The sequence below is a fragment of the Equus quagga genome, chromosome 9 (genome assembly GCF_021613505.1).
Source record: "Equus quagga isolate Etosha38 chromosome 9, UCLA_HA_Equagga_1.0, whole genome shotgun sequence".
NCBI lineage: Eukaryota > Metazoa > Chordata > Mammalia > Perissodactyla > Equidae > Equus > Equus quagga.
In genome coordinates this window covers 19,824,919-19,839,271 of record NC_060275.1, presented here as the reverse complement: position 1 = coordinate 19,839,271, position 14,353 = coordinate 19,824,919, and the positions used below count along the sequence as shown (strand labels likewise).

The following is a 14,353-nucleotide window of genomic DNA, read 5'->3' as shown; positions in this document are numbered from 1 at the left end:
TTTTCTAAATTCGTTAAAAATATCTTCCAGATTATACAATACAAATAAGCAGCAGAGCATACTCTCCTTCATTTAGTTAGTTTAAACTTCATTTAAGATCGATTCCTTTTAGAGATATAATTTGTTGTCATCATTATCGTCTTCGTTATCGTTCTTTACAGTTGACGTTTCTTCTTGGATTACATTTTTCTCTCTCTGTGATCATAGTACATACAAGCAATCCTGTGTAATTTATGATGTTGTCATGATGCATTATATACTTTACCACCGTTATTGTATTGGATTTGCTCACCTGACCAGGTCTGAGGATTTTAAAGTTGGAGTGCTTTAATGTTGCTTCTCAGAAAAGCATTGAGTTTTGAGAGCAGTGAAGAAGGCACTGAAAATTGTCTTTTTCTAAGGCGTTTACTTGAGGCAATAGATTTAGGAATTTCCATTTGGAACAGCACAGATGCTTGTTTTTTAAAGTAAATGAAGATTAGCAATCTACTGAGTTACACAGTAAAACACTTTAGTAAAACACTTTAGGATGGCATTATGAAATCCACTTGCTATTTGAATATTGAAATGAATATATGAGGTACTTATTTCTTTAACAAATGTTTCTTATGCACTGTTTTCCTCCAAACCGTTCTAATTTGAGGTGTTAGGGAGATCAGTCTGAATGTATACTCTCTTGAGTAGTTTATATACATCCAGTAGATAATACATGAACATAAATAACCACTTTAGGGTAGGGAGTGATAAGAGTTATAGGTAAACGGCTCTGAGTTCTCTGACTGTAATTCAGCTAGAATTCAGTTAGAATATTATATATTCTCATCTTTCTATTCTGACTTCTCTTACCTTGGTTTTCTTTTAAACATTCTCCTCTTTCCTTATGTTTTATTTTGCTTTCTCTCACTACAGTGCACATTGACTCACAATCCATTTGTTCAAGTTGGATTGCAAACATGAATACGCTTCTTTTCGATAAACTGTCACTTATATGTTGGCTAATACTTGTTCAGCTGCAAAATAATCTATATGGAGTAAAGAATTTAGCTGAGGATTGGACCTTTCATAGACATTTGGGTCTGAGAATAAAGATGATATAGATAGTTTAGCTAACATGATTTCTCATAAACAATATCAGTATATTTTATTGGAAAATAATTTTTTCACATGAGGTTTATTTTGTCTTATAGTGAAGTTGTTAATTCAGTGTTTGCCAATAATTAGCATTTACTGACAGTCATTTACTTTTTGATAGAGACAGTGTTTATTTATTAGATACTTGATTTTTCAGTTTGTAAAACATCTCACTTGAAAAAGGGGTCAGAGATGTCGGACAACTAAATTTTTGTTCATCATCATACAGCCCTAAATCTGCCTGTGGCTTTAGGCTTTTCTACATTCTAACACACTGTATTTCTCTTGATCAATTCATTAATCTCAAGGCTTAAGTTTTTGGTCTGTTCTCTGGTGCTTATCTTGATTCTGACCATGTCTTTATGTTGGTAGTTGCATCTTTACCCAGTGGTAGGTGTGGAAGCAAGTCCAAGCAATTTAAAGATTTATGGTTATGTTACATTATTTGCAATTTTATTTTTCGGAAATTGATTCAGTTTAGGTTGTCTAAACTTAGAAGAAATAGTCTTTGTTAAATTACCTCAGTAATAATTTACATAAATTAACCAGCAGTTTCTCACCAGCCTTTTCCAGGGTCTATAGCAAAAAACCGGGAGTACATGTATCAAGTCAATGGATGGACCTGAAAATCTCTTAAAATTTTTTGTTTGAACTTATGTGTCTTTTAGAAAATAATTGGCTTTTAACTTTGGTCTGCTTTGGAAGCTCAAAGGGCAGGGATATTTTTTCTTTTTTCTTTACTGATTTATCACAAGTGTTTGGAACAGTGGCTGATACGTAGAAGGTGCTCAATAAATATTTGTTGAATGAATGAATCTGTAGATACCTTCTCTTTATGCTTTTAGAATCAATGTGTCCAATAACCAGGTGCTGAGGCTATGAGGGCTGACCAAAGAAGTCTCTGCCTTCAAGGAGCTTATGTCTAGTGGAGGAGATACAGAGGAGTGCAATTTACGATAATATTTTAATTGGTTGCTTATTTGCTTTCCCTACTGGAGTCTGAGTACATGAGGGCAGCATCTTTATCTCATCTTTGTGAGTTTTTATATGCTTAGCCCAATACCTGGCACATTGTAGGCATTTATTAAGTGTTAATTAAATGAAATACAAATTTCTTTTTTTAATTTTATATGGTAGAATTTATTGATTTTTTTCATTGAGTTCATAATAGTTTACATCAATGTGAGATTTCAGTTGTACATTATTTCTTGACTGTCACCACATAAGTGCTCCCCTTCAGCCCCTATCCCCCCCCACTCCCCTTTCCCTGGTAACCACTGAACTGTTTTCTTTATCCAAGTACTTGTTTATATTCCACATATGAGTGAAATCATCTGGTGTTTGTCTTTCTCAGACTGGCTTATTTCGTTAAGCATAATTCTCTTTAGGTCCTTCTGTGTTATTGCAAATGGGATGAATTTGTTTTTTTTTTTCTGGCTGAGTAGTAGTCCATTGTATATATATGCCACATCTTCTTTATCCAATCATCAGTCGATGGGCACTTGGGTTGCTTCCATGTCTTGGCTATTGTGAATAGTGCTGCAATGAACATAGGGGTGCATATGTTACTTTGGATTGTTGATTTCAACTTCTTTGGGTAGATACCCAGTAGTAGGATAGCTGGGTCATATGGTAGTTCTATAAAAATATAAACTCTATTAAAAAAAAAAAACTAAAAAGTTTTTAAAGGAATCTCCATACTGTTTTCCATAGTGGCTGCACCAGTTTGCATTCCCACCAGCAGTGTATGAGGGTTCCCTTGTCTCCACACCCTCTCCAACATTTGTTATTTTTAGTCTTAGTGCTTATAGCCATTTTGACAGGTGTAAGGTGGTATCTTAGTGTAGTTTTTATTTGCATTTTCCTGATTATTAGTGATTTTGAACATCTTTTCATGTATTTATTGGCCATCTATATATCTTCTTTGAAAAAAAGTCTGTTCATCTCCTCTGCCCACTTTTTGATCAGGTTGTTTGCTTTCTTATTGTTCAGCTGTGTGAGTTCCTTATGTGTTATGGAGATTAACCCCTTGTCAGATATATGATTTGCAAATATTTTCTCTCAATTGGTGGGTTGTCTTTATTTTGATCCTGGTTTCTTTTGCAATGCAGAAGCTCTTTAGTCTGTTGAATTCTAACTTTTTAATATTTTCTCTTGTTTCCCTTGTCTGAGAGGACATGGTATTTGAAAAGATCCTTTTTAGTTTGATGTCAAAGAGTGTACTACCAATATTAATTCCAGGATTTTTATGGTTTCACGACGTATCTTCAAGTCTTTGATCCATTTTGAGTTTATTTTTGTGTATGGTGTGAGATAGTGGTCTACCTTCATTCCTTTGCATGTGGCTGTCCAGTTTTCCCAACACCATTTATTGAAGAGACTATCTTTTCTCCATTGTATGTTCTTGGCACCTTTGTCGAAGATTAGCTGTCCATAGGTGTGTGGTTTTATTTCTGGGCTTTCGGTTCTGTTCCATTGATCTGTGTGCCTGTTTTTGTACCAGTACCACGCCATTTTGGTCACTATGGCTTTGTAGTACATTTTGAAGTCAGGGATTGTGATACCTCCATCTTTGCTATTTTTTCGCAGGATTGCCTTAGCAATTCGGGGTCTTTGTCCCATATGAATTTTAGTATTTTTTGCTCTGTTGCCGTGAAGAATGTCATTGGGTTTCTGATAAGGATTGCATTGAATCTGTAGATTGCTTTGGGTAGTGTGGACATTTTAACTGTGTTTATTCTTCCAATCCATGAGCAAGGAATCTCTTTCAGTCATTATCAGTTTCTCTCAGTAATGTCTTATAGTTTTCATTCTATAAGTTCTTCACCTCCTTGGTTAAATTTATTCCTAGGTACTTTATTCTTTTAGGTACGACTGTAAATGGAATTATATTCTTGAGTTCTCTTTCTGTGAGTTCGTTATTGGAGTATAGAAAAGCGACTGATTTTTGTCAGTTGATTCTGTACCCTGCAACTTTACTGTAGTTGTTAATTATTTCTATTAGTTTTCCGATGGATTTTTTTTTGGGTTTTCTATATATAAGATCATGTCGTCTGCAAACAGCGAGAGTTTCACTTCTTCACTCCCTATTTGGATTCCTTTTGTTCCTTTCTCTTGCCTAATTGCTCTGGCTAAAACCTCCAATACTATGTTGAATTAGAGTGGTGATAGTGGGCATCCTTGTCTTGTTCCTGTTGTCAGGGGGATGGCGCTCAGTTTTTGCCCATTGAGTATCATGTTGGCTGTGGGTTTGTCATATATGGCCTTTATTATGTTGAGCTAGTTCCCCTGTATCCCCATTTTGTTCAGAGTTTTTATCATAAATGGCTGTTGGATCTTGTCAAATGCTTTCTCTGCATCTATTGAGATGATCATGTGGTTTTTATTCCTCAATTTGTTGATGTGGTGTATCACGTTGATTGATTTGTGGATGTTGAACATCCATCTGACCCTGGTATGAATCCCGCTTGATCGTGATGTACGATCCTTTTGATGTATTGCTGAATTTGGGTTGCCAAAATTTTGTTGAGAACTTTTGCATCTATGTTCATCAGCGATATTGGCCTGTAGCTCTCCTTTTTCGTCCTTGCCAAGCTTTGGTATCAGAGTGATGTTGGCCTCGTAGAATGTGTTAGGAAGTGTTCCATCCTCCCTAATTTTTTGGAATAGCTTGAAAAGGATAGCTGTCTGGTCCTGGAGTTTTATTCTTTGGGATGCTTAGCCCAAAGAATAGCCCTTAGCTATTTATGTTCTTCTTTTATAGTGTTTTAAGGATATCTTTTTTCCTTACAATGTTTGATTAATGATTTATCCTAATACTCCATGTTGATTTAAAACATGGCTAGAATGCCCATCTACCTAAGACATGAAAGTGTAGACATAAAGGAAGTTTATAAAAAGGGAAATGTTACTTTCAGATCTCTGTTCATATGACAGACCCAGTGTGGAATGCCTTTATGTTAAATGCGTGATGATTGACTCTAAAAACTTCCTAATTTCTCATTTTTTCATGTTTTCTCTTCTATCCTCTCTTTCTTGAAGCTTCATGACTTTACATAAAGTGATTCATCGTTAAATAATTTTGTTCATTTTTTTAGTGCTAAACTTTGAAAAAACTTACTTTTTTATGCATTGCATTTGGTTTTCTGTACTTCCTAGATTTTCTTTTTCTCCTTCTGAGAAAATGTATTGAAAGGACTATTTAAGTTCATGTACTAGGAGGCTAAAGGGGTTTAGACAATATGTGGAGGACACTTGTTAGCTAAAGTATGTTGACTTTCTGTCCTCAATATATTTTTAAAATCACAATGGCAGTAGGGAAAAATGGAGTTTAGAATCATATTTCAAATGGAGACTGAAATAGACCTGTTCAAAAACAGAAGCCATGGATATTACAATACAAAGTACTTGTGTATATGCCATTTAAAGAGAAACCAGAGCATATGTGTGCATGTAAATGTTGTCACCCACATTCGTTTATCTTCATCTATCTTTTCATGTGAGAGTGAGCAGTTGAAGAGGCTCTAGCTGGAAAATTACTTAAAGGACTTTCCCAGGTAAAATACTAGGACTTGTGTCAGTTCTGTCCCCATTTTGAAGCTGTACTGAGACTGTTTTCCTTTGTGTTTTATTAATCCTTAAGAGATGCAAATTTATAGTTGGCATGGCAGCTTTTCTGTTTTAAGAAATCAAATGCTTGCTTATGTTTTATGGTGTTAATCTTAGATGTTCAGTGCCACGTGTAACTTCTTCAGGTCTATTGTCATTAAATCTTGAGCTTTTTATTTTGGTAGTGGTACTTTTTCTTCTAATTTCTATTGCTGATTTTTCTATATATGGACAGTTTTCAAAGCTTTAGCAGAATTTAATTTCAATATTCTCAGTGAATTACGAAAATAGTTCTAGATTTTACAGTTTCAGTTATGAGGTAGTCTAAATAAAGTAATTTTTGGTGGTGATGCAGAGATTTTTAAAGCATAATAAATTTGATTCCTAGATTTCTGTTACAGTATTTTTCTTGATTTTTAGTGCCCATGGGATTTATTAAAAGAAAGTATAAATGGCTTTTTCTACATGCACTGTCATTTAAACAGGACTCCAAAACTATAATACCCAGAATCTGTTTATTTCTCATTAGAAATAAAGTTACATATATTGAATATTATTCTATTAAGACATATTATGCTTATTCTAACAGTTTTGCCAGTACCATTTCTAGTTTCCTTTAGACTTGTGACTTAGAGAAAATATTATCATTTAATCCCACTACTTATTTGACCTAGCTAGGGTAACAATCACTTGGTCCTAAACTTTTATTCATTTATGTTGAATTTCTTCACCCTGTCATTGTAGTGTCCTTTCAGAATTAAGGGTAAAATCAGACAGTTAACACAGCCTTTTCATAGATAATAATAATTTCTTCTTTTTTATAAAGTGAAATTATAGAGCAATCCCAACTGCTGGAAACCATCAGAGGAACTTTCTCAACAATTTTGGTGGCATGAAATCTAAAACCTGAAAATTTGCTCCTTGCCACTAAGGCTTACCAACTTTTGGCATGGGGAAGTGAATATTTTATAGGCCATAATAACTGAATTTGTAATTAAAAATGATAAGAAAAATGAAAAATAAAATTATTCAATGGAATATAGAAATATTTGGGATTTCTTTGCAAGACTACTTTACAATAGAAGTCTTAGATCTTATGAAATATACAGTTAAGAACAGCTCTATTCCTTTCATGAGCATAACATTATAAAATAATTGTAATTTCATAAGGAACAAAAACAGGGCTGTTACAATAAAAAGATTAAAATTTCCCGATAAAACTTTTTTGTGTGTAAGATGTACTTCTTAGGGTTTGTGGAGTTGGATTTTCTGGTTTTTCTTACTGTTCATGTACTTCTTTCTACTGTTTACCTCACACGTGCTTGATTGACATTATTATGCATTCGTGTGGAAATTATGAAAAGTTGTTTTCATGCAGCTGTCCTGTAGTTACAAAAGAACTTCACTGCATGAAAAGCAAACATATCATTCAGCAGACAATGCTTAATCTGTTCAGGAGCCCAAACCTATTGCTGTTCAATGATGGAAGAAAAGAGAAGGATTAATTTGAAGATGCTTGTGCGTGACATATGGTAATTTCTCTATAGGAAGGAAGTGTCAAATGATGACCTCTAAATCTTAACATTGACCTCCAGTTGTAGAGTGTGTGCACCATACGGTCCTTTTGCCTTTTCATATGATAATTTAAGCTGAAACATTTTCCTGGTAACATAACTTTTTTGGGAGAGGAGGGGAATTGTTACATCTATTCCATAAGGATTATAACATTCACAATAGTTACTTTCAGAATGTAAAGCATTTGGATCATAAAAATATTTTTTAAACTCCGAAGAATGAAGCTATATTAGGATTCTTCTAACAAGAGTGAAGTATAGTATATATATTCTTTACAAGTTGGTATATTTTAAGTTGTGCTTTTATAAAATAAATGTGGAAAATTGAAATGATCTCAGTAGATACAGATTTGAGATCTAAAAAATAATTTACACATAACATTAGGAAATAAATTATTAGAAGAAATATAATTGACAGTATTAAGATCAACATAAAATTCATTATGTGACACATTTTAAAAGTTACACTTTTGCTAATTCTTGATATGTCTGTCATTATTTCGTTGTAGCCTTAGTTGTTTTAGAACTATTTTTGTATTCGGTGACACGTTATTCAACTGTAATATTAAATAGATTTTGGTTTTAAGAGGAATTTGAACTACATTGTGATTGCTATTCAATAAAATAGATCATTTCCCTGCTGTAATCCTTAACAATCATGCCCTTCTAATTAAAACATCATTTTTCAGTTCTACATTTACTATATTTTGCCAACTTTGTTTTTCATTCTTCACTAATACTGAGCTTTTTTTCAGAAACTGCTGTACCTCAATTCTCTCCTCTTTATTTCTTCTATTTTCCTCTGCAAGTTCCTGCACCTGTCGTTTCCGCTCGGTCTGATGCTGATCACTCTGGCTCGGACCCTGCTTCTACTCCTGCTTTACATACCTGTTTCTTAGTAAATGAAGGTATTCTCTCTCAACTTTCTAACAACTTTCTTTCAATCTATGCTTTATTCTAATATGACATGTTCTTTTATCTAATTTATACATTCATCTGCTTTGTTATGTATGAGATCCTAAAATTTCCATTTTATAACTTTATTTGCTAATGTTAATAAGGGCCAACTACAAAAATGTAATGTTACTCCTGGCTGATATCAGCCATGTTTCCTGTAGTCTAGTGTGCTGTTAAAGAAGTGCAAAGATGCTCATCTTTGATGTGAAGTACGTATTAAAGGTGGACTGGTTTTTCTGATGATGTTTGCCATGTGATCTCTGGTGTTAGAGCTAATCAATGTATTTTACACGTATCGTTACTCTGGGACAGACGCTTTGCTCTCTTTATACACCATGTGCCCTGGTTAGAGGGGGATATGGGGATCTCTTAATTTACATTCTCACTTGAAAAGTCTTCAGAATGATCATTAGCATCAGTGATTATAGGCTAATAGGAATTCATCTATTTATCCTCCTTACTATTTCTGTTTCTGGCTGAGGCAAAAATCCGTAATTTCAATTTTTAAGGTGTAGTTAGGCTACCATATTATCCCTGTGGAGTTTACTAGTGGAGAATATTTTTGGAGCTTTGAAAATGTGAATGACGTCCACCAACCTTTATTCCCCAAGAGCCCTCTAGGATTATTTATAATGCTTGGAAGTTTAACGGAACTTGTGAGCTCTGAGTTACATCCACTGTCTTCATTGTGGGCTCAATTTTCACTGGTTATAAAAAGGAGGAAATTTACAAAAATCTCAAGTGTAACCTAGAAGGATTCTGACTCTTCATTGAAAAGCAATATTACCAGTCCATTCAAATGGAAAGAATAGTACAATATCTGTAAAGTACAAAGTCCTTGTTCTAAGTACCACTCCTTTGGAAAGAAAATGTGGGTACTTAGAAGTATAACTCGTTCTTTCTTTGGTTTCCCTGTCATAGAACTGGACTAAGGTTTGTATGTTAATGCTGGTTTTTAGCAAAAAATAATTAGGGTCATATTTATTAAGCTATTGTGAAAGACAGTAATTCAAAAATAAGCTCTTGGCTTTGGACTATGGTGAGAATCATCATCATATTAAAATTTAGCTCATAAATACACCCCATACTTTTGAGACATTAAAACACTTTAAGAATTTACTAGGTAGTAATTTATATTTGTATGTGTGTGTGTATATATATCTCTTGAAAACGTTAGAATCTAAAACATGTGTGCTCATCACCTTAAATAATGTAATTATATATTCTCAGTTGATGAGTTCTTGCTGAAAGGATGAATCTTCAGATAGATGGCTTGTCTCTCTTTCACTCAGTCTCCCCCTTTTAACAATCCCAATAATCATTTTGAGTTTTTGGTAGGGATTTTGTTGTTGTTTTAGAAGACTGCTGTTTAGCTTATTTCAAAACACTGACTTGCTAAAGTTCTTTGATCACAGGTAATTCACCTTGTAATATGCACACCTTTAAAACAGAGTTGCAATGATTGTTTGAGAATGTCTGGATACTGGTACTTTTAAATATTGCAGTGTTTGTCTTCTTCATATAATCAATTTCCATATTGTGGCTTAGAATTTTGGAAAAAATAACTTTTATTCTCATAGTTTACAGTTAGTGATGTTTAAGACTTTTGAACATTGAATTGTCAGGTTTTTATTTTGTGGAATGGCTGAATGCATTTTTCCTCTCAAAATTGGTGTAATGTTACTTATTTCAGTTATGATTGTGATTAAATATCTGATTCCTTTTGTGAGAAAGGGATCAATAAGTACCTTAGTTAAAGGCCCTCTTGACAGTCAGCAGGCCCTCTGTTGACTGACATGATGGTAATACACAGATGGCCAGGCCTTACGTGACTTGAAGCTGTCTCTGGTTACCTGTGAATGCCCTTTTCACTGAAAGTTGTTTCAAGTCTATGGCTCTAGTATGTGTTTATTTCTATGCTTTCCCATCCCTGAATGTATGTTTTATTTTAGAGGAACTGTTTAGAAATGTGTTTTCCATGTAGAATTCATATATACTCTATGTGGAAATTTATTTTTGTTTGTTTTAAGACTTTGAGAGTTCTTATAAGTACCAGTTACATGATTTAGAGATGAAACATATTTGGTGTAATTCTTTGCACAAAATATCTAATAATTTGAAATCATTTATAACATAATTTAGCAGATCCGCCTTTTTATTTCTTTTTGATATACTTGCATAAAGAAAAATCTTTGAATTAGGGAATGCCAAAATGTTTAAAGTATTTGTAATATATTACATTTTAACAGGATGGAGTCAGTTGGCTGCTATGCATTGTGTTATGCTGCCAGACCTGTTGGGATTGGACAAGTTTAGGCCTCCACTTCTAGAGATGCTGGCTCGGAGATGGCAAGATCGATGCTTGGAGGTAATATTGAGGTGATTTAGATAGAAAACAAAAACCTTAAAAAGGCATTGGACAAGTGTAAATTTGAAACAAAAATGGTTAATATTTATCTAATTTTCTGTCACTTGTTTATTATGTGATAGAAAATATGGATTCCTGATTTTTTACTTAGTTTATATACTAAACAGTAATGTTTCAGCTTGCATACTTGTTTACTTTTTTTTTAATCTAGTGAGTATTTGATTAAAAGTTGCATGTATTTTATGGAACTGTTTCTTAAGTATTGGTTTCTATACAGATCATACACATACGTGCACACACACATACATATACCCAGCTCCCCCAAAATCACATGCTCAGTTATAATCACATCAATCAAATTCTAAGTGAATAGCCATAGTTCAATGGAAGGTACTATATTGTAATAAAAGAAGGTCTTTGGAATTAGAAGAGACCTGAGTTTAAATATCAGTATTGCCAATTATTAACTTTGTGACCCTGGGCAATTTACTTAACCTGTTTGAAGCTCATTTGTGAAGTGGGGATAATAATGCATTCCTCATGGGATTGCTGTCAGGATCAAATAAGATAATGCAAGTAAAACAGTAAGTACAGAGCCTGATACATGGTAGGAGCTCGATAAATGGTAGCTATTATTTTGTGTTAATGGATTTACTCTGTATTAGATATTACCTCGAATATAGTATCACAAGGGACTTGGAAATGTTTTATAGAGATTTTTGTTTATTATGGCATTTGACCTATATAGCTGTAGCAGTTTGTATCATTCAAGATTTTTAACTTACCCAATATAAATAACATATTTGCCCCTTTCCTGGTCCCCCTTCCCTCAACTCCAATTGGAATTGCAGGATACTAAAATTTTCAGGATTTTGCGTTGAGTAATATTTTAATTCACTTCAGAAGTCAGTCGTAATTAGGGGCCGGCCCAGTGGCATAGTGGTTAAGTTTGTGCACTCCACTTCGGTGGCCCAGGGTTCTTGGATTTGGATCCTGGGTGCAGACCTACACACCACTCATCAAGCCATGCAGTGGCAGCATCCCACATACAAAAAAATAGAGGAAGATTGCCACAGATGTTAGCTCAGTGACAGTCTTCCTAAAGCAAGAAGAGGCAGATTGGCACAGATGTTAGCTCAGGGCCAATGTTCTTCACTAAAAAACCCCAAAGTAAGTCATAATTAAAAAGTTTTTTATTTGAAATCTTATCAGATGCTATTATTTATAAATAATATAAATTATAAATTGTTAATAAGTTGATTGGTATATCACTTGACAATGGTCTAGCTTCTTTGACCCCATGCCTGTGGCACTTTTGCCAAAATAAAACAAAACTAAATTAATACTGCAAAATAAAAGTGGTGCACCACATTGGAAGAAAAACTGAGAAGGCATAATTTTGAAAAATACTTTTCTTCTGTAAAACTAATGCCATTACACAGGAGAATATTTGCTTAATTGTTGAAAAACATTGTTTAAGCAATTCTTAGGTATACATGAATTGTAGGGATTTATATATATATATATATATGTTTGTGTAAACAGTACCTATTTAGCATATATAATATAGAGAAATTCACTAGATAAGATTAAGTTTCTTCAGGCTAAAAGAGAAAACAAATTTAATAGTTCTAATTGTGACTTTTAGCAATGATGTTTATATGGAAATTTAAAATTGAAAATGCTGAAGTGCAAAAATGTTTTAAAAGCTTTGGAAACTGAAGTTTTTCTCATGTAAATAAATGTGTTTTTTTATGTTTTCTAGCTGTATTTCATTATGAACTTTCTAGTTTTTAGAACTTGCTTTTTTTCTTTACACTTGCGTCTGTGGTATTCTCAGGTCAGAGAAGCCGCTCAGGCCCTGCTGCTGGCAGAACTGAGGAGAATTGAGCAGGCGGGACGGAAGGAAGCCATTGATGCCTGGGCTCCTTATTTGCCTCAGTATATGGACCATGTCATATCACGTAAGAATTCTCATGATTTTCCACAAAGTTCATCACACTTATGTGGAAAAGAACCAAAATTCACAAATAGGCTTCCTCCTACCTATCAGCAAAAGTGAGTTGTTCACCTTAAAGTGAAAACTAGGAATCCTCAAATTCTGCTCAGTTGTTTTCTGAAATCCCTACAGTTTGGAGTTTGGTTAAAAAAAAAAAGAAGTTTTATATAAAATCAAAATATTCACTATTTTGATAGTGACCGCTTATAAAATTAATCCCCAATCAAAAATCACACCCTATTTAACACTAGCATCTGTCGTTGCCCATTGTATTATGCTTGTGGGTGCCAATTTGTTAGATATTGATCTGATGATACACAAGTGCAAATACAAGGCAAATCCTTTCCAAGTTGAAGTTGGAATTGTGAATCCTTAAGAAATAAAGACCTGGTAGAGTTAGATCAGTATGAAAAAGAGAAATTTAGGAAGAGTTTTGACTGATGTATCTTTCAAAAGAGTATAATGTGAATGAATTGGGAAAGCCCTTGGGAAAAATCGTTGAAATTTTTGAACATCTTTTTGCAAAATAAAACTTCTATAATGCTGCCAGGTCAAATGTACGTTGAAGAAAAATTATATTGTGCTACCATAATTTTTTTCTTTTTAGAAGAAGTATGCTTCATCATCAGTTCATCATTTGATTCATTCTTTATTCTTTTAAAGAGGAATTCAGAATTAAAATTTTAACTTGCTATATTGAGAATAGATGTCAGTTTCACTTTTTTAAAGATAAAGTCTCAATGAAACTTTAGAAAAACTTTTTACTAAAATTAGTAAAAATTAATAAAATTAGTGAAAATTTAGCCTATGTTTTAGGTGGATTCATGTTAAATGACCTTTTGTCAATACCAGTTTTTCTTGGTAATCAGATACTCATTACATGTGTCAAAACAGACAATACATGATTGTATAAGAAGGAAAATGAAAACAAGATTCAAAAGAGACTGTAATTGTTAGAACTGGTATAACTTTGCCAGATGTTTGCCAGTAGTGACTGTAGTCATTTAACGGGTGACTGTGGTGGTTTAATTAGGTATGTGACCTTGGACACTTACCCTTTCTCAGCCTCAGTTTTGTCACAGCTGAAATGAAGATGATAGTAGACTTTATTGAGTTATTTTGAATATGGAATGAGTTAATCTTTGTTAAGCACATGGAATAGTCCCTGGGTGGTGGTAAGCACTATATGTTTGTTAAATACATTCATAATCTATAAAAATGCAAATATATATTTCACATATAACCAAAACATGACACATTAACAACTCAAGTTAAAATTCTGTAGTCTGTTTAGGTAATAGACTATTTATTGAGAGAATATTGGTTTTCATTTGCTTACTCGGAATTTTTCCACTTTAATTAAAGGAAATTAAGTTAAAAAACCAGGGTCCTTAGACATATGGGCTCTATGTAAGGTATTAGGCTTAAAGTTCTTATTGAAATATGTATAGGTTTAGAAAAATTTCTGGACTATAAAAAAAAACGTTTAAAAAAATAGGATGAAAAAAATTCTGCTTTTGAATATTTGAATAGTCTGGAACAGTACTCTTTGTTCAGTAGCTTGTGGCTGTTAACTTCATAATAGTCCAGAAAAGAGAATTAGGTCATTGGCTCATCATAAACCTTGTTGAATAAAAGATCCCCAAATTGAAGGACAAACTATGAGTGTAGTACTGTAGAGTAGATTGAAGATGAAACTAAATAGCAAATCACTAG

At 33.4% G+C, this 14,353-nt stretch overlaps 1 protein-coding gene across 3 annotated transcripts in view; it reads left to right on the top strand.

Moving 5' to 3' along the window:
* The window catches only part of WDR7 (WD repeat domain 7), a 355,196-nt gene that overhangs the window by 115,768 nt on the left and 225,075 nt on the right, over positions 1–14,353 (top strand). For 2 of the 3 annotated variants that reach the window (XM_046671781.1, XM_046671779.1), the window contains exons 18-20: positions 8,123–8,221; positions 10,520–10,638; positions 12,479–12,602. In XM_046671781.1, the coding sequence (XP_046527737.1) occupies positions 8,123–8,221; positions 10,520–10,638; positions 12,479–12,602 (342 nt within the window). The remainder of the gene's footprint in view (positions 1–8,122; positions 8,222–10,519; positions 10,639–12,478; positions 12,603–14,353) is intronic. The other variant, XM_046671782.1, reaches the window with a different exon arrangement.